The sequence below is a fragment of the Ranitomeya imitator genome, chromosome 1 (assembly GCF_032444005.1).
Source record: "Ranitomeya imitator isolate aRanImi1 chromosome 1, aRanImi1.pri, whole genome shotgun sequence".
In the NCBI taxonomy this organism is placed as follows: domain Eukaryota; kingdom Metazoa; phylum Chordata; class Amphibia; order Anura; family Dendrobatidae; genus Ranitomeya; species Ranitomeya imitator.
This window is the reverse complement of record NC_091282.1, coordinates 527,099,594-527,117,742: the sequence shown is the minus strand read 5'-3', so window position 1 is coordinate 527,117,742 and position 18,149 is coordinate 527,099,594. Positions and strand designations below refer to the sequence as shown.

At 40.6% G+C, this 18,149-nt stretch overlaps 1 protein-coding gene across 1 annotated transcript in view; it reads left to right on the top strand.

Annotated features, from left to right (window-relative positions):
• Nucleotides 1-1,308: 1,308 nt before the first annotated feature.
• Nucleotides 1,309-18,149, top strand: part of SUSD1 (sushi domain containing 1) — a 466,537-nt gene continuing 449,696 nt past the window's right edge. Inside the window, exon 1 of the mRNA XM_069767010.1 lies at nucleotides 1,309-1,407. Coding sequence (XP_069623111.1) covers nucleotides 1,329-1,407 — 79 coding nt within the window. The 5' untranslated portion in view covers nucleotides 1,309-1,328. The remainder of the gene's footprint in view (nucleotides 1,408-18,149) is intronic.

The window sequence follows — 18,149 nt, the reverse complement described above, 5'->3', positions numbered from 1 at the left end:
TCCTGTCTGCAAGCTTTCGCCAGAAAATTTTCAACAACTCCTAAATTCCATGCTTCGCTGATATGCTGCAATTCTGAAGGTCAAGAGTGGTTCAATATGCCTTTAAATGGGTGCCTTTAAAAGTGGCCTCAAAAATTCTGTAACTTAGAATGACACACTGTGGTCAACTGGGACAGGGTGCAGTGACTTGGCATTCCACGTCACTAAAGCATCCTGCTTTTATCACTGTGTATACTTCTTGGTGGTGATAGCTGTGAATCGGATTACTCCATCAGCATTTACAGAAATATTTTGTAAATCGGAAGACTACGATTATTGTACATGTTTGTACAGTTGGTATTTTATATCTTTAGACTTTCACTAACACTTTGCGCTTTTTCTTACATGGAACCGAAGCTCCCTTACTAATTGGCCATTTTTAACATGAGCCTTATCAGACCGCTGCACCTGCACACAGTGCTGAACTTGCTCGAATGCCCTTTCCAAAGGAGCGAGGACACACAAGGGGACAGACAGGACCTTGCAAGATATATTTATATCTGGAGGGAAAAGATATGTCACGGTGACCGCATTATATCTGGAAACTTTCCAAGAGAGCCCCACTTTTTGTAGAATAGTCATGAAATGAGTTCCTCTATGTGCAGTTGCATTACGTAGGTCATTGACGATGAAACATAATGGTAGAAATATATTCATCTGTATAGATGGAGCTTTGAGAGTTAATCGGAACAAAACAAATCATGAATGATGTATATATTTCTTTTATTTTTATTTAACATTTGGTTTTAACGTTCCATCACATCTTTTGCTTTACGCCTCATGCTTATTTGTCTACTAGAATATTATAAAGAATGAATGATACCAATAGTTCTACTGTAAATAAAGCAAATATAAAAGTATTCTCAATATTTTATCCACATTTTATTAGATGACCGCTATGTGTTTTTGCTCCTGTATATTTGCCTGGAGTTGTTTCTAAACTTGAATGCTTGCTTTCCACCCCTCGCATTGCTATCTCATACCCCATATTTAAAGTTAGCCCACCTATTCCAGCTGACAAGTTCATTAGATAAGGAAACGCGTTGGATTCAGATGGGACCTTTTAATTTTTATATTTTGAGCAGCTTTAATGCAAGATGAAAAATGAGTCACCCAAGTGCTTGCTCCATCCTGCCAAGGCGTTCTATGAATGTGCTGCCCACAGGAAAATGACGCCTCGTATCTGATAAAAAAGGGTTTTCTGCTCTCAACTTATTTTAGATGTGCAGGGTAAGAAGTGGAGCTGCCAAGAAGTTAACAGTGGGGGGAGTGCTGAAAAACTTCATGATATGACCACACTAAGTACTGCGCACTTTGTCCTGCTGGTGATATGGCTCCTGCTCCTGTTCTGTGCTTGCGGCTCTACTGGTGAGTTACAGCCCTATGGAACATTTGCTGGATTTATTGCTGTCTTAGGTGCAATGAAATGTATTTTGGAATAGCTTGAATAGAAGGATACATTCCATTTTGTGCTCTTTGGAGTTATATCATCAGATATCACTATTTCTATTATAGATTAAGAGATTATATTAATGTTAATAATAATAATAATAATAATGATAATAATAATATTAACACAAGCATACCTGAAAAACGACATGCCTTTCTTTATTCTCCTGGGTTCACCTAGGGTTATACTAGTACAGTTTAGGTATATGCGAATAGGAATTCAGGAATGCACAGAAAATCCGGTATAATTTGTTGAGAATTTTTTTTCTAGAACTTCTTAAATGAAAAATACCGTTGGTCTTTTTTTTGGAGCAAGTGTGAGTGCAAGTAGGGTCCTCTAAATACCGAATTGGAATATTGTACCACTTTATTTTTTTGGTTTCATACCGATCATCAACACCCACTCTATAGTGGTAACTGTATAAACTCTGTGTGCCCAATTACACTCTATATATAAGGTCTTAGATGTCAGTAATCTTGGATATCAGAGAGATCGAACAATACCGACGAGACTGGTGACGGGAGCTAAGCATGTAGTTCAATGACTTGAATTACCTGAAATCTACTATTTATTTTATTTATTTATTATACTCACCTATACAGCGTCATTAATTCCATAGCACTTTACAGACATTATCGGCACTGTCCCCATTGGGGCTCACAATCTAGAATCCCTATCAGTAAGTCTAAACCGGAGAACCCGGAGGAAACCCACACAAACACGGGGAGAACAAACAAACTCCTTGCAGATTTTGTTCTTGGAGAGATTAATTTTGTGTTATAACACAATGGTCAGAATCATCATGTGTGTGTTTTTTAAAGTCACTTTTCTTATTATATGGTTTTTCTGACCTCGGACGGGATAGTACGTCCGAGGTCAGATCCCCTGCTTTGATGCAGGGCTCCGCGGTGAGCCCGCATCAAAGCCGGGACATGTCAGCTGTTTTGAACAGCTGACATGTGCCCGTAATAGGCGTGGGCAGAATCACGATCTGCCCGCACCTATTAACTAGTTAAATGCCGCTGTCAAACGCAGACAGCGGCATTTAACTACCGCTTTCGGTCACATGATCGGGGGTCGGCGATGCGTCAGGATGGTAACCATAGAGGTCCTAGAGACCTCTATGGTTACTGATCACCGGTGGCTGTGAGCGCCACCCTGTGGTCGGCACTCACAGCACACCTCCATTTCTGCTACATAGCAGCGAACAGCAGATCGCTGCTATGTAGCAGAGCCGATCGTGCTGTGCCTGCTTCTAGCCTCCCATGGAGGCTATTGAAGCATGGCAAAAGTAAAAAAAAAAAGTTTAAAAAAATGTGAAAAAAATAAAAAAAATATAAAAGTTTAAATCACCCCCCTTTCGCCCCAATCAAAATAAATAAATAAAAAAAAATCAAATCTACACATATTTGGTATCGCCGCACTCAGAATCGCCCGATCTATCAATTAAAAAAAGCATTAACCTGATCACTAAACGGCGTAGCGATAAAAAAATTCGAAACGCCAGAATTACGTTTTTTAGGTCGCCGCGACATTGCATTAAAATGCAATAACAGGCGATCAAAAGAATATATCTGCACCAAAATGCTATCATTAAAAACGCCAGCTCGGCACGCAAAAAATAAGCCCTCAACCAACCCCAGATCATGAAAAATGGAAACGCTATGAGTATCCGAAAATGGCGCAATTTTTTCTTTTTTTTTAGCAAAGTTTGGAATTTTTTTTTCACCATTTAGATAAAAAATAACCTAGTCATGTTAGGTGTCTATGAACTCGTACTGACCTGGAGAATCATAATGGCAGGTTAGTTTTAGCATTTAGTGAACCTAGCAAAAAAGCCAAACAAAAAACAAGTGTGGGATTGCACTTTTTTTGCAATTTCTCCGCACTTGGAATTTTTCTCCCGTTTTCTAGTACACGACATGCCAAAACCAATGATGTCGTTCAAAAGTACAACTCGTCCCGCAAAAAATAAGCCCTCACATGGCCAAATTGACGGAAAAATAAAAAAGTTATGGCTCTGGGAAGGAGGGGAGTGAAAAACGAACACGGAAAAACGAAAAATCCCAAGGTCATGAAGGGGTTAAAATGGTTCATGAATTTAGTGCAAAAAAAAAAAATCTTTACCTTTTTGGTGCCCTTTCAGAGCAAAAGGTGGGCAGGTTAAAATGTGTCAACATTTGCGCAAAGAGCCCAGATATACTTAGACTTACTTAATGCTGGGACTGGAGTACATGTGCGTAACATTTTTCACAACTTGCTAAAAACAAATCATTTAAAAATGCCTGGTAACCCCCAAACTCTGCTCTGAATAATGGACAAAAAGAACCCAAACATGCGAACACATATAAAATAGGCTATAAAAAGGCACACATAAAAGGAAAAAATGAAAAATAGGTGAGAAAACTCCAAAAACTAGACAAAAAAGGGGAGCAATAGGCAAAAATGAATTGTGCCTTAAGATTATTTATATTTTGGTGTATTTCCTTCATAATTTTAATCATTTAGCTTAAGTTCCTAATTGCTTAGTGAGTATTTGATGCTGAGTGTTTCACTGCAGAAAAAATGCAGCACATTACCATTCTGACAAAGTGGATGGAATTTATCGAAATCTCATACCCATTATGCTTTTCTTTTTTAAAGCAGCGTAAGTAGACTTGCCAGGCATTTTTGAAATTCGCAACATGTCAACCTCTCTTGTGGTAAATATGCATTTTATTTGCGTTTTTTTTCTTTAGACTTGAATGAGATAAGTGAAATCCCCAGGTTAAAAACAGAGATGCGTTTTAGTGCGCTTCTGCAACAGAAATGCACTAAAAGCCGACTTGCAATATTTGCAGCTGATTTTTCTTCAGCAAAAGCCAGATTATTGGCAGCTGCATAAAATATGCACTTTTTTACGTGTTTCTGACTTTTTAATTATTTTTTCACTTGCTTTTTTCACATTAATTTGAATTGGCGGAAAACACTGCATGCTGAAAGTATTGACATGCTATAGAGTTGAATAAATGCTTTGAAAGTAAGTTCAAATCTGCAAGAAAAAAATAAGCAAACGTAACATGGACATGACATTTCAGAAATCTCACTCACTTCCCTGGTACTGTAAAACAAGTAGCATGTGAACAAACCCTTTAAATACATTTAATTACTAGTGATGAGCGAATATACTCGTTACTCAAGATTTCTCGAGCACGCTCGGGTGTCCTCCGAGTATTTTTAGTGCTCGGAGATTTAGTTTTCTTCGCCGCAGCTGGAAGATTTACAGCTACTAGCCTGCTTGATTACACGTGGGGATTCCCTAGCAAGCAGGCAACCCCCACATGTACTTATGCTGGCTAACAGATGTAAATCATTCAGCTGAGGAAAACTAAATCTCCGAACACTAAAAAATACTCGGAGGACACCCGAGCGTGCTTGGGAAATCTCGAGTAACGAGTATATTCGCTCATCACTATTAATTACCTAAGTTTTACAACTCATAGATAACTCCTACAATGCTTATTGTGCTCTGTATGAAGTCAGGATGTAGCAGGGCAAAAATTGTCTATTCACCATGATGTTATGATGAGGTATATGTGGTTTTACCAAGGAATCTAGAGAGTCAAACAAATCTTAAAGAAAAGCGTACAGCCATGTGCAATAGATGAGATACATCAGACACATAACCAGGGTCCTGTGAATCGTTTTACTAAACCCTAAAAATTACTGATCCTCATTAATGGATTTCTTAGGCCGGCTTCACACTCAGCGTATGAAAATACGGTCCGTATATTACGGCCGTAATACGCTGAAATGTCCCGAAAATAGTGGTCCGTAGCTCCTCCGTAGGCAGGGTGTGTCAGCGTTTTTTGCGCATGGCATCCTCCGTATGTAATCCGTATGGCATCCGTACTGCGTGGTTTTCTCGCAGGCTTGCAAAACCGACATACCGCTATAGAAATGATCCATGTGTCCCAAAAAGAAAAAAAAAAAAATATATATATATATATATACTGTCTATATATATATATATATATATATATATATATATGTCAGTAGACACATATATGTATATATATTAATATTTATTCCAGCGCTATACAGCTTGAAAGCCGGTAATTCAATTACCGGCTTTTTCTTTCTCCTTCCTAAAACCCGACATGATTTGAGACATGGTTTACATACACTAAACCATGTCTTCTCTCCATTTTTTTTGCAGATTCCACACTACTAATGTCAGTAGTGTGTATCTGCAAAATTTGCCCGTTCTAGCTCTTAAAATAAAGGGTTAAATGGCGGAAAAAATTGGCGTGGGCTCCCGCGCAATTTTCTCCGCCAGAGTAGTAAAGCCAGTGACTGAGGGCAGATATTAATAGCCTGGAGAGGGTCCATGGTTATTGGCCCCCCCCTGGCTAAAAATATCTGCCCCCAGCCACCCCAGAAAAGGCACATCTGGAAGATGCGCCTATTCTGGCACTTGGCCACTCTCTTCCCATTCCCGTGTAGCGGTGGGATATGGGGTAATGAAGGGTTAATGCCACCTTGCTATTGTAAGGTGACATTAAGCCTAATTAATAATGGAGAGGCGTCAATTTTGACACCTATCCATTATTAATCCAATTGTAGTAAAGGGTTAAATAAAAGACAAACACAATATTTAAAATTATTTTAATGAAATAAAAACAATGGTTGTTGGAGTATTTTATTCTACGCCCAATCCAGTCACTGAAGACCCTCGTTCTGTGAAAGAAAAAACATAATAAACCAACAATATACTTACCCTCCGCAGATCTGTAACGTCCAACGATGTAAATCCTTCTGAAGGGGTTAAAACAGTTTGCAGCAAGGAGCTTTGCTAATGCAATGCTACTCCTCGCTGCAAAACCCCGGAGAATGAGTCTAAATATAGATCAATGAGCTATATTTAGCTTCATTTGCGGTGAGGCGCCCTCTGCTGGATGTTCATAGATCGTGGGAAATTTCCTAGAAAGCTCCCAGGCTTTCTAGGCAAGTTCCCACGATCTATAAACAGCCAGCAGAGGGCGCCTCACCGCAAATGAAGCTAAATATAGCTCATTGATCTATATTTAGACTCATTCCCCAGGGTTTTGCAGCGAGGAGCAGCCTGCATTAGCAAAGCTCCTTGCTGCAAAATGTTTTAACCCCTTCAGAAGGATTTACATCGTTGGACGTTACAGATCTGCGGAGGGTAAGTATATTGTTGGTTTATTATGTTTTTTCTTTCACAGAACGAGGGTCTTCAGTGATTGGATTGGGCGTAGAATAAAATACTCCAACAACCATTGTTTTTATTTCATTAAAATAATTTTAAATAATGTGTTTGTGTTTTATTTAACCCTTTCATTCAATTGGATTAATAATGGATAGGTGTCATAATTGACGCCTCTCCATTATTAATTAGGCTTAATGTCACCTTACAATAGCAAGGTGGCATTAACCCTTCATTACCCCATATCCCACCGCTACACGGGAATGGGAAGAGAGTGGCCAAGTGCCAGAATAGGCGCATCTTCCAGATGTGCCTTTTCTGGGGTGGCTGGGGGCAGATATTTTTAGCCAGGGGGGGGCCAATAACCATGGACCCTCTCCAGGCTATTAATATCTGCCCTCAGTCACTGGCTTTACTACTCTGGTGGAGAAAATTGCGCGGGAGCCCACGCCAATTTTTTCCGCCATTTAACCCTTTATTTTAAGAGCTAGAACGGCCAAATTTTGCAGATACACTCTACTGACATTAGTAGTGTGGAATCTGCAAAAAAAATGGAGAGAAGACATGGTTTACTGTATGTAAACCATGTCTCAAATCATGTCGGCTTTTAGGAAGGAGAAAGAAAAAGCCGGTAATTGAATTACCGGCTTTCAAGCTGTATAGCGCTGGAATAAATATTAATATATATACATATATGTGTCTCACTGACATATATATATATACCTATTCTATGTGTACACATTTATTCTACCTATTGGACTGTAAGCTGTCAGTGTGATTTTACTGTACACCGCACTGAATTACCGGCTTTTCTCTCTAACAGCGCTGCGTATTTCTCGCAAGTCACACTGCTTGTCCGTGTGAAATCCGTATTTTTCACGCTTCCATAGACTTTCATTGGCGTATTTCTTGCGCAGTACGGTGACAAACGCAGCATGCTGCGATTTTGTACGGCCGTAGAAAGCCGTATAATACTGATCAGTAAAATACGGCAGATAGGAGCAGGGGCATAGAGAATAATTGTGCCGTATTTTTTGCGAGTTTTACGGACGTAGTTTCTGCCCTCTTACGTCCGTAAAACTCGCAAGTGTGAAGCCGGCCTTACAGTTACTCGTGTAGGGTACTGGTTCTCCTTATAGTGATCCAGCTGGTGTAAGGAGTCTTACAAACAATACTCCACAAGGAAAATATGTGAATTAGCTGGCCTAAGAGTTCACTTAGCAATATAAGTCCTATGTGTGTTTTTTTGTGAATAGAAATCACTGCTATTATAGGCTAAGCGGATGTTCTCATGTCTGTGTATTTTCATAGATTGAGTGTCCCAAACCAAAATATGGAGACTTGTCCTATTTCGATTTGAGTCATGCAAGTCTATGGGTCCGTAACATAACCGGAGAGAACTTGGATGAGGTCCATGTGCTATCTGTTTTTCACATACTGTTTAATATGAGAAACCGGAGAAACTCAGTTTTGTTTATTTGCATATGAGAAAAACTGATGAAACTCTGATGGTAAAAATTGATATACTGACCAAGCACTGAAAAAAATCAAATGAAAAACACTGATAAAACGCAGAACGTTTTTTGCGTACTGGAAAAATCTGGGTGAAACCTAAGCTAATACTAAACTTTCTTTCCAGTATCCAACTATGCTAATTTAAAAGTGGACCATAACCAGAACTAGAACCCAGAAAACATTGCACCTTATTGAAGTAAAACTTCTAAGAAAACATAGAAAATTACTTACCCATTTTTAAAATTTGTCTCAATAACACAAAGCATTTTGGAATTTTCATTTCAAGAGGCAGTTTAATAAACGTATATCTTAACCCCTTAACGACTGCATTAAAATAGTGGCCATTAAAGGGACACTGTCACCTGAATTTGGAGGGAACAATCTTCAGCCATGGAGGCGGGGTTTTTGGGTGTTTGATTCACCCTTTCCTTACCCGCTGGCTGCATGCTGGCTGCAATACTGGATTGAAGTTCATTCTCTGTCCTCCATAGTACATGCCTGCACAAGGCAAGATTGCACCTTGTGCAGGCATGTACTACAAAGGACAGAGAATGAACTTCAATCCAATATTGCAGCCAGCATGCAGCCAGCGGGTAAGGAAAGGGTGAATCAAACACCCAAAAACCCCGCCTCCATGGCTGAAGATTGTTCCCTCCAAATTCAGGTGACAGTGTCCCTTTAAGGGGCCTTATTCCCTCATTTAAAATGGCAATTGGGAATAAGTCTATAGTGCCCCCACAAAATTCAAAAATCCCCAAGGTCTCAGCTAACAGGGGTAGCTGTGACCCTGGAGAACATGATCAGGGCTGGATTTTCTGGTCCTCGATCACATGATCGCCGTTATTCAATGAATAACTGCAATCACGTTAAAAAAAAGTATGCCTCCTATTAAAATCATTTCTCTCTCTACTGACATAACATATATGTCTGAGGAGAGAGGAATGATATCCCCAAGCCTATCACATGGTTCTCCTGCGTTATCCCCAAGCCCTCCGCTTCTTATTCCGTCACCTGGCAACAGCAGAGATTTTTCCTATTACGGTAGTTAATTTTGATCACTGTGATAGACCTTATCACAGTGATCAAAAGCCAATAAATAATATGTCATCCCCGTCTCATCCCCTTAGTCAGACGATTACTACGGTATTTTTTTTTAAATTTGTATTTCTCTCATTCTTTACTATTAGGGTTAGTGTTGGGCTTTTGGTTACAGTTTGGATTAGGGTTAGAGTTGGATAGGGCTTAGAGTAAGGGTATGTGCACACGTCAGGATTTCTTGCAGAAATTTTCCTGACAAAAACCGGACATTTCTGCCAGAAATCCGCATGCGTTTTTACCACGATTTTACCGCAATTTTGATGCGTTTTTGGTGCGTTTTTGTGCGTTTTTTCCCAAATGCATAGAATTGCGGGAAAAATGCAGAAAATCCGCAAGAATAATGAACATGCTCATTTTTTTACCGCGATGCGTTTTTTTCACGGAAAAAAGCGCATCCATTTGCACATAACATGCAGAATGCATTCTAAATGATAGAAAACATAATGTATGCGCTTTTAATGAGTTTTTATAGCGTTTTTACCGCGAAAAAACGCGAAAAAACGCGAAAAAACCTGAACGTGTGCACATAGCCTTAGGGTTGGGGTTAGGATTGGGGTTAGTGTTTTCTCAAAAGTAAAAAAAAGATGACTATATGACAACTTGGGCTGAGTGCAAGTGCTGTCTACTTGAGTTTGCATCAGATGCTCGGGTATGCATTGAGTAGTGCCGGTGCTCGAGTGACATGCTTGAGTTCCCACCCAGCATGTTTTGCAGCTGTTACACACCAACAGCCCCACAATTAAAAATTTGGGGCTAAAACAACATTTTAGTGGTAAAAATATAATTATTCTTTTTTCAACGCCCAATGGTATACATTTCTGTGAGGCACGTTTGGTGTCAACGTGCTCAATGCACCCCTAGATGAATTCCTTGAGAGGTGCAGTTTATAAAATTATATTTCTTATGGGAGGTTTTTGCTGACACCTCAAGCAAAATCTGAACTCCAATACAGTGCTTCTTCCGTTCTGAGCTTTGCACTGTGCCTCAAAAGTAGTTTTCAACCACATATTAGGTATCTGTGTCCTCAGGGGAAATTTTGCTCTGTTAGCCTTGTGAAAAAGAAAAATTTGGGCAAAAAAACATTTCTGCGGGAATCTTTTGTCTTTTTTACAGTTCAGCATTATGAACTAATGTGAAGCAGAGGTGGGTTCAAGGTGCTCACCACACATCTAGATACATTACTTGATGGATCAAGTTTCCAGAACAGGGTTACTTGTGGGGGGTTTCCACTGTTTCCTCACTTCAGGGGTTCTTCAAATGCTACATGGCATCTGCTCTAGATTCCAGCTATTTTTGCATTCAAAAAGTCAAAAGGTGCTCCTTCCCTTCTGAGCCCTGCCGTGTGCACAAACAATAGTGTTCTCCAACATATGGGGTTATCGAAATGCTCAGGATAAATTGCAGAATAAATGTTGTGGTCCATTTCCTTCTGTTATCCTGTTGAAAATAAAACATTTGGAGCTCAAAGAACATTTTTGGGGTAAAAATTGGATTTTTTTTATTTTCACGGCTATGCGTTATAAACTGTGAAGCACCTAGGAGTTCAAGGTGCCCACCACTACAGATTTTGGTTCACCGTGATTCCCAAAGCAGCACCAGACAAGTCCACAATGGGATTTCAGTATTTGTCAACTTTACACTACTCTACCCTTCCTTGAATCTCTATTATAAGGTTTGATAAAGACCAGGGACATGATCGAAACATTACTTTATGGAATAGGTTGTATTTCTCTACTGCGGTGAAGCAATTTTCTTTTTTTGGTTATTGAAATAAATCCTTTCTTTGCAAATTATATGAGACTCTGAGTGCGACTGTTTATCCTCTGGATTACGGTCAGTGGAATATTTTCACGTTCAGTCAGCACCTCCCAAGCTAGAGTGCCTTTTCTTTCCTTCTTTTTCACCACTAGAGATGAGCAAACTTGTTTGGAAATCTCAAATTCTGCATGAACGTTGCACATTATCGTGTTTGGATTCCTGAGCTTTATTTACTCAAAATTGGTAAAAGTCAGCGAAAGTTCAGTAAATGACCGAGTTCACCAATGGGTCTTTCAGACGTCAGTGGTTCCTTTAGCAGCATGGGCCGCAAAATCTTCCGCACACATGCACGTTGATGACACATGGATGACATCCCTGTTTCATCAGTGTGACACGTATCGGCACCTGGAAATCAGTGGTGCTGTTTGCATTGGTCCCTGGTGCCGGGTGCTGAAGACAGCTCACATCACTGTCCCCTGCTTGCACTGCAATAATCAGTGTGACATGTACCGGCATGGAGGGTGCTAGTCACTGGTGCTGCGCTCACAGCAGCTATTTCCTAAGTGGTTCTCAACCTGGATTGTCACATCTTGGCACGATCCAGGTTGAAAACTGTTTATTGCTAGACATGGATTTAGTTGTGGGACAGAGTGACAGGTGAAGGATATGGTTGTTTTTTATTTTTGCTTTATTACAGAAGAACATGGCTTCAGTGTAATAGGTGATGCCGTGAGTATGGTTTAATTTAGATTCATTAAAGTAGTCTGTGCCATTCTTTCAATTAGAGGACTTTATTCTGGCTATGTGTTTATTTACAATATAACTTTAGAATTAGCAATGGAGAGGAGTCTTATAGATGCCTATCCATTGCTAAGACGTGGGCTTGATGTCACCAGACAGTACAAAGGTAACATCATCACCATATGAACCCCACATGCCACTGCCATAGGGCCAATGGGAGGAGCCAGGCAATACCCAGAATTGGTGCATCTAATAGATGTGCCCTTTCTGGGGTGGCTAGGGGCCAATATCCATGACCCCTTACCAGCCTGAGAATACCAGCCCCCAACTATCTGCTTTGGTTTGGCTGGTTTTCAAAAATGTTTTAAATTATTTATTTTAATAATTGAAAAACATGGCTTGGGGACCCTTCTATTCTTGACAACCAGCCTTGCCGATGCTGATAGCTGAGGTTTGCAGCCCGCAGCTGGCAGTTTTGCCTGGTTGGTTATCAAAAATACAGGGGAACCCATGTCAATTTTTTTTAAATTATTTATTTATAGTGGAATTGATGAGTCAATTAGTGTCACTTTTCCTGGTGTCTGCCCCTAATTTTTAGCTGTTTTGGCAGCATTTTGGCCCCCCTGAAGGTGTTGATTTGCTCTGCCTCCCATTGAAGTCAATGGAGTTCGGCGAATATCGGGACATTTGCCAATTCGAACCGAACCTTGAATGGTTTGCTCATCTCTATTCACCACACATCTATATAAATTCCTTGAGGTGTTAGTTTTCCAAAATGGGGTCACTTGTGTGGAGTTTCCACTGTTTAGGCACATCAGGGGCTGTCCGAACGCAACATGACGTCCACTCTTGATTCCAGCCATTTTTTGTGTTCAAAAAGTCAAATGCTGCTGCTTTCCTTCCAAGCCCTGCTGGGGGCCCAAATAGTAGTTTTACCCCATATATGAGTTATCTATGTACTCAGGAGAAATTTCACAACAAATTTTGGGGTTCATTTTCTCCTGTTATTCTTGTGAAAGTAAATTAAATTGAGTCTTTTTTGTGAAAAAAGTAAAATGTTAATTTCTTCCTTCCACATTCCATTAATTCCTGTGGAACAACTGAAGTGTTAATAAACATCTTGAATGTGGTTTTGAGGACTTTGATGGATGCAGTTTTTAGAATAGTGTCACTTTGGGTATTTTCTGTCATAAAGGCCCCCAAAGTCACTTCAATTGTGATGTGGTCCCTAAAAAATTGTTTTGTAAATTTTGTTGGAAAAATTAGAAATTGCTGATCAACTATGAACCCTTCTAACTTCCTAACAAAAAAATTACTTTTAAAAAATGATGTAGATGTAAAGTATCCATATGGTAAATTTTATTTATTAATTATTTTGTGCAAACTATTTGATTTAATGGCATAAAAATCAAAAGTTTGAAACTTGCAAAATTTTCAACATTTTTGTAAAATTTGCGATATTTTCATAAATATGCGCAAATCATATTGACCAAAATTTACCACTAACATGAAGTACAATATGTCACGAAAAAACAGTCTCAGAATCAGTTGGGTCCGTTCAACTTGTTCCAGAGTTATTACAACAAAAAGTGACACTGGTCAGATTGAAAAAATGTATCCTTGTCATTAAGGTCAAAATTAGCTTTGCCACTAAGGGGTTAATGGCCCTGGACATTTTGTACCAAGTAAGGGCAGAACAATTCTGTTGGTGTGTTTGCTGCCTTTATATTGGGCACATGTTCTATTCCTGAAAGACATAAAAAATACAGACTTCTGAATGAAGCTTAGCATCAAAACTCAATCTTTCATTGGGAAGCGGAAGAACAGACTGTCCAGCAGCTAAGGAACCAGAACTGCAATATAAGAAATGGGTACATATTTGGTGCAAAACTTCTAGAAAGCTAAGTAAATTGTTACATAGCTACCATAGCTCTCGTTCACTTTCATGGCAGTTTCAGAAACAGCGCTGTGTTTGGCTGTTTTTGTGGCCTCATCGGCTATGGCCAGAGTTTGGACGCTGTTATTACAGTCCCAGGTACTGTACAGTTGAGCTCAAAAGTTTACATACCCCAGCAGAATTTTTGCTTTCTTTGTTTTTTTCAAAGAATGTGAATGATAACACCAAAACTTTTTCTCCACTCATTGTTAGTGGTTATGTGAAGCCATTTACTGTCAAATTACTGTGTTTTCAGTTTTTAAATCATATTGACAACCCAAAACATCAAAATAACCCTGATCAAAAGTTCACATACCCCATTTCTTAATACCATGTATTGCTCCCTCTAACATCAATGACAGCTTGAAGTCTTTTGTGGTAGTTGTCGATGAGGTTCTTTTTTTCTCAGATGGTAAAGCTGCCCACTCTTCTTGGCAAAAAACTCCAGTTCCTGTAAATTCCTGGGCTGTCTGGCATGAACTGTGCACTTGAGATCTCCCTACAGTGGCTCAATGATATTGAGGTCAGGAGACTAAGATGGCCACTCCAGAAACTTCACTTTGTTTTGCTGTAGCCAATGACAGGTCGACCTGGCCATGTGTTTTAATCGTTGTCATGTTGGAATGTCCAAGTAAATCCCATGCGCAGCTTCCAGGCTGATGAGTGCAAATTTGCCTCCAGTATTTGCTGATGACGTGCTGCATTAAACTTTCCTTCTTTCCTTCCACTTTGACCAAGTTTCCTGTGCCTTTGTAGCTCACACATCCCCAAAACATCAGCGATCCACCTCCGTGCCTTACAGTAGTAAAGGTGTTTGTTTCATCATAGGCCTTATTGACCTCTCTCCAAATGTAACGTTTATGGTATGGCCAAAAAGTTCAATTTTGCTGTTATCACTCCAAATTACCTTGTTCCAGAAGTTTTGAGTCTTGTCTCTGTGCTGTTTTGCATATAGTAGGCATTTGTGCAGTAATGAAGCAGTAATGGCTTTCTTCTGGCAACTCGACCATGCAGCCCATTTTTGTTCAAGTGCCTCCTTATTGTGCATCTTGATACAGCCAGAGCGCTAGTTTTTAGAGAGTCCTGTATTTGTGCCGATGTTATTTGTGGGTTTTTCTTTGCATCCCGAACAATTTTTCTGGCAGTTGTGGGTGACATTTTTGTTGGTCTACCTGACTGTGGTTTTGTTTTTACAGAGCCCCTGATTTTCCATTTGTTAAAAACAGTTTGAACGCTATCAATTCCTTGAATATCTTTTTATATCCATTTCCTGTTTTATACAGTTCAACTACCTTTTCCCGTAGATCTGTTGACAATTCTTTTGCTTTCTCCTTGACTCACAATCCAGAAACATCAGTGGCTGGATGAAAGATACAAGAGTCTGTCTGGATCCCAGAAACTCACTCAGCTTTTATGCACACACACTGATTACAAGCAAACAGGTCACCTGTGACGATGTTACTTTTAGTAGTCATTCAAACCCGTTTGTCTCAACTTCTGTTCATGTTATCAGGCCAAAATCACCAGGGTATGTGAACTTTTGATTAGGGTCATTTGGATGTTTTGGGTTGTCATTATGATTTAAAAAGAGAAAACACAGTAGTTTGACAATAAATGGCTTCACCCAACCACTAACCATAAATGGAGAAAAAGTTTTGGTGTTATCATTCATATTCTCTGAAAAAAGGCCAAGAAAGCAAAGATTCTGCCGGGACATGTAAACTTTTGAGCACAACTGTATGTATGACAGACATGGGAATAACCCTTTATACTTCAATCTCACAACTAATTTTTTACCGATGGATTCCAGGGTCGTCTGTAACCGGAGGGTCATATGATTCAAGGCATTGACAGATGAACACACCTGCCTCAGGGTTTCCAGTTCCTGCTGTAGCTGCAGACCTTCCGCCGTCATCTCTTTTTGCTCAGCTTGTGTTTTCCGTAAGGTATTTTTCCTGCTCGCGCTCATCTCTCCGGTAAACTTCAGTCACCACAAGCGGGAACTTTGTAAACTCCCCGCCATAAGTAGAGGGAGGAGGAAGCCGTGCAAAAAGAGATGACGGTGGAAGGTCTGCAGCTACAGCAGGAGCTGGAAACCCTGAGGCAGGTGCGTTCATCTGTCAATGCCTTGAATCATATGACCCTCACGTTAAAGAAGACCCTGGAGTCCATTGCTAAAAACAGTAAAGACGTGAAAAACTTAAATGAAGGCTGGGAGATATTCTTTGGACAAAAATAAATATAAAATAATTTCTGATATACTACATGTCATTGGAAAATGTTAATTAATATTTGTATAAACCTCACATTATGATGTCTGAGATAAGGGGTGCTACATAGACACTGATAATCTCCTATTTGCAATCTCACAACTAATGTTGCCCATACAACTCTACTGAACTTTTGTGTCCTTTCAATTTCAATGAAGGCACACAAATGTATTTTTTTTACGGACACTTATTTCATGTTCCAATGCCATATCATGTGCTATATGGAGGCACCCAAAGTGCATTTTGGTCTTATAATTTCTGCTTTTAGTTATTCCTTACATAAAACTGTTTTAAACTCCACATAAATCTACGTACAAAAACAGACTTCTCTCTTTTTCTGAAATTGTGATGATTCTGCATCCATATCCTATGATATGACCACAAACAAAACATGCCCAAAATAAAGATTGTTTTTCTCTTTTATGATTTTTAGATTGCAGTAAGCTAGCTTCTCTTTTTTGTTATAAATAAATAATATTTTACCATACTATATTATGAGACGAGCAGATCTTTTGAAATTCAAATTCACCAAATTTTCCCCACAAATTAGATTTAATTTGACTAATTTTGTGCAAATCTCAGGAGAGCTTGTAATTGCTTGAAAAATACACATGGGGCTGAGGAGAGAGAGAGAGAGGACTCCACTTACTGTAAGAGCTTACACTCTACTGGACAGAAGGATAGAACCCTGCGGGCCACAAGAGCTTACACTCTACAGAAGAGAGAGAGACAGAGAACCCTGCAGACCATAAAAGCTTATGGATCACCCCCACGTAAGGGCAATGGGGTACTCGGTACCGGGTCCTTCAGTTCCCTCAGCTGGGATGTCACGGTGGCACGACCCGGACCGTGGCCCTATGAGGGGCGCCCAATAAAAGGCAGAGTTCGTTGATAACGGTAGTGTTCGTGACGCCACCTGTGGTATTCGGTCAGGGTGACCGACGCTGCTTAGGGGTCCGCTGGGGTGATGGAATGGCAGCTAGATGGTATACCTTCCATCAGGTGAAGTATATCCCCAGGGCTTCCCAGAAGTGTAGATGTTGATGGTGGATGATTTAAGGTGCGGTAAATAACGAGGACACAATGGGTGCAGTCTCTACCTTTACTGAAGGCTTCAGCATCCACAGTCCAGAGTGCCGGATGACAGGGTAGGCAGAGTCCGGCCGGTCTGATGGCAATTCTAGAGTCCTCTTATCCAGGTGGAAATCAGTAGCCTTCCCCTTGCGCACAGTAACGTAGTAGGTCCCTACTTGCATTAGCTACCATAGGGTCCTCACTCTTGTTACTTCTCTCTCTGTCCCCCAGATGGATAGGACAAACCCATATGACGGTGGTGGCCTGAGGCTATTTCATAGGGACCCTAGAGACGCCCCTCCTCTGCGTTGCCACCTTGTCTGCTTAGGTTCTTAGTTTGGACAGCCAACTTGGAATCGACTGCCCTGCCGGTCTCTGAAGTAAAGCGTAGAGTCTATTACTCCCTCGGTGTTCCGGCCACCGGATCTGCGCTCAGAGGGAGGCAGCCTGCTTCTAGCTGGTCTCCCTCTGTTGTTTCACTCCTGTTGCTACGACTTCTGTGCTCACTCACTACGGCACACTTCCTTTCGTGTCCTTTCTTAGGAGGCTGCCGCATGGGTTGCAGGCGCAGCTCTGTGTCCTTCTCTCCTTTTCCTGGGCTGAGTCCAGTCTGCTCCTCTCCTCTCCTCCTCCTCCTGGCTCCAACTATCTCTCTCTCTCACTTCCTAACCAAGCCCCAGTTTTACCCAAGTGTGAGGAGTGGCCTAATAGATAGAACCTTTTGCTCCCCCTGGTGGCCGGCGTGTGAAGTGTGTGTGTGGCTGTGATACCTGGCAGGGTGAACTCCTTTGGTGCCATTAGACGTAACATCGCTCTCCCCTGGTGGAAGAATGACATTGCTTCAATGACCAGGACTCTGGGGCGCTGCACTTACCCTCTACAGAAGAGGCTTACCTAGTGACTGTGGAGATAGAAAACAATTCTGCCATGCAATCTCTGCTCCGCTGGGAACCACTGATCTATGATGGCCAAGCTACTGACCAAGATATGATAATCTGCTAGAGGTCATAGCTACAGGGCATTATGATGAAGGCCATATGGCCACACAAAATGACACTA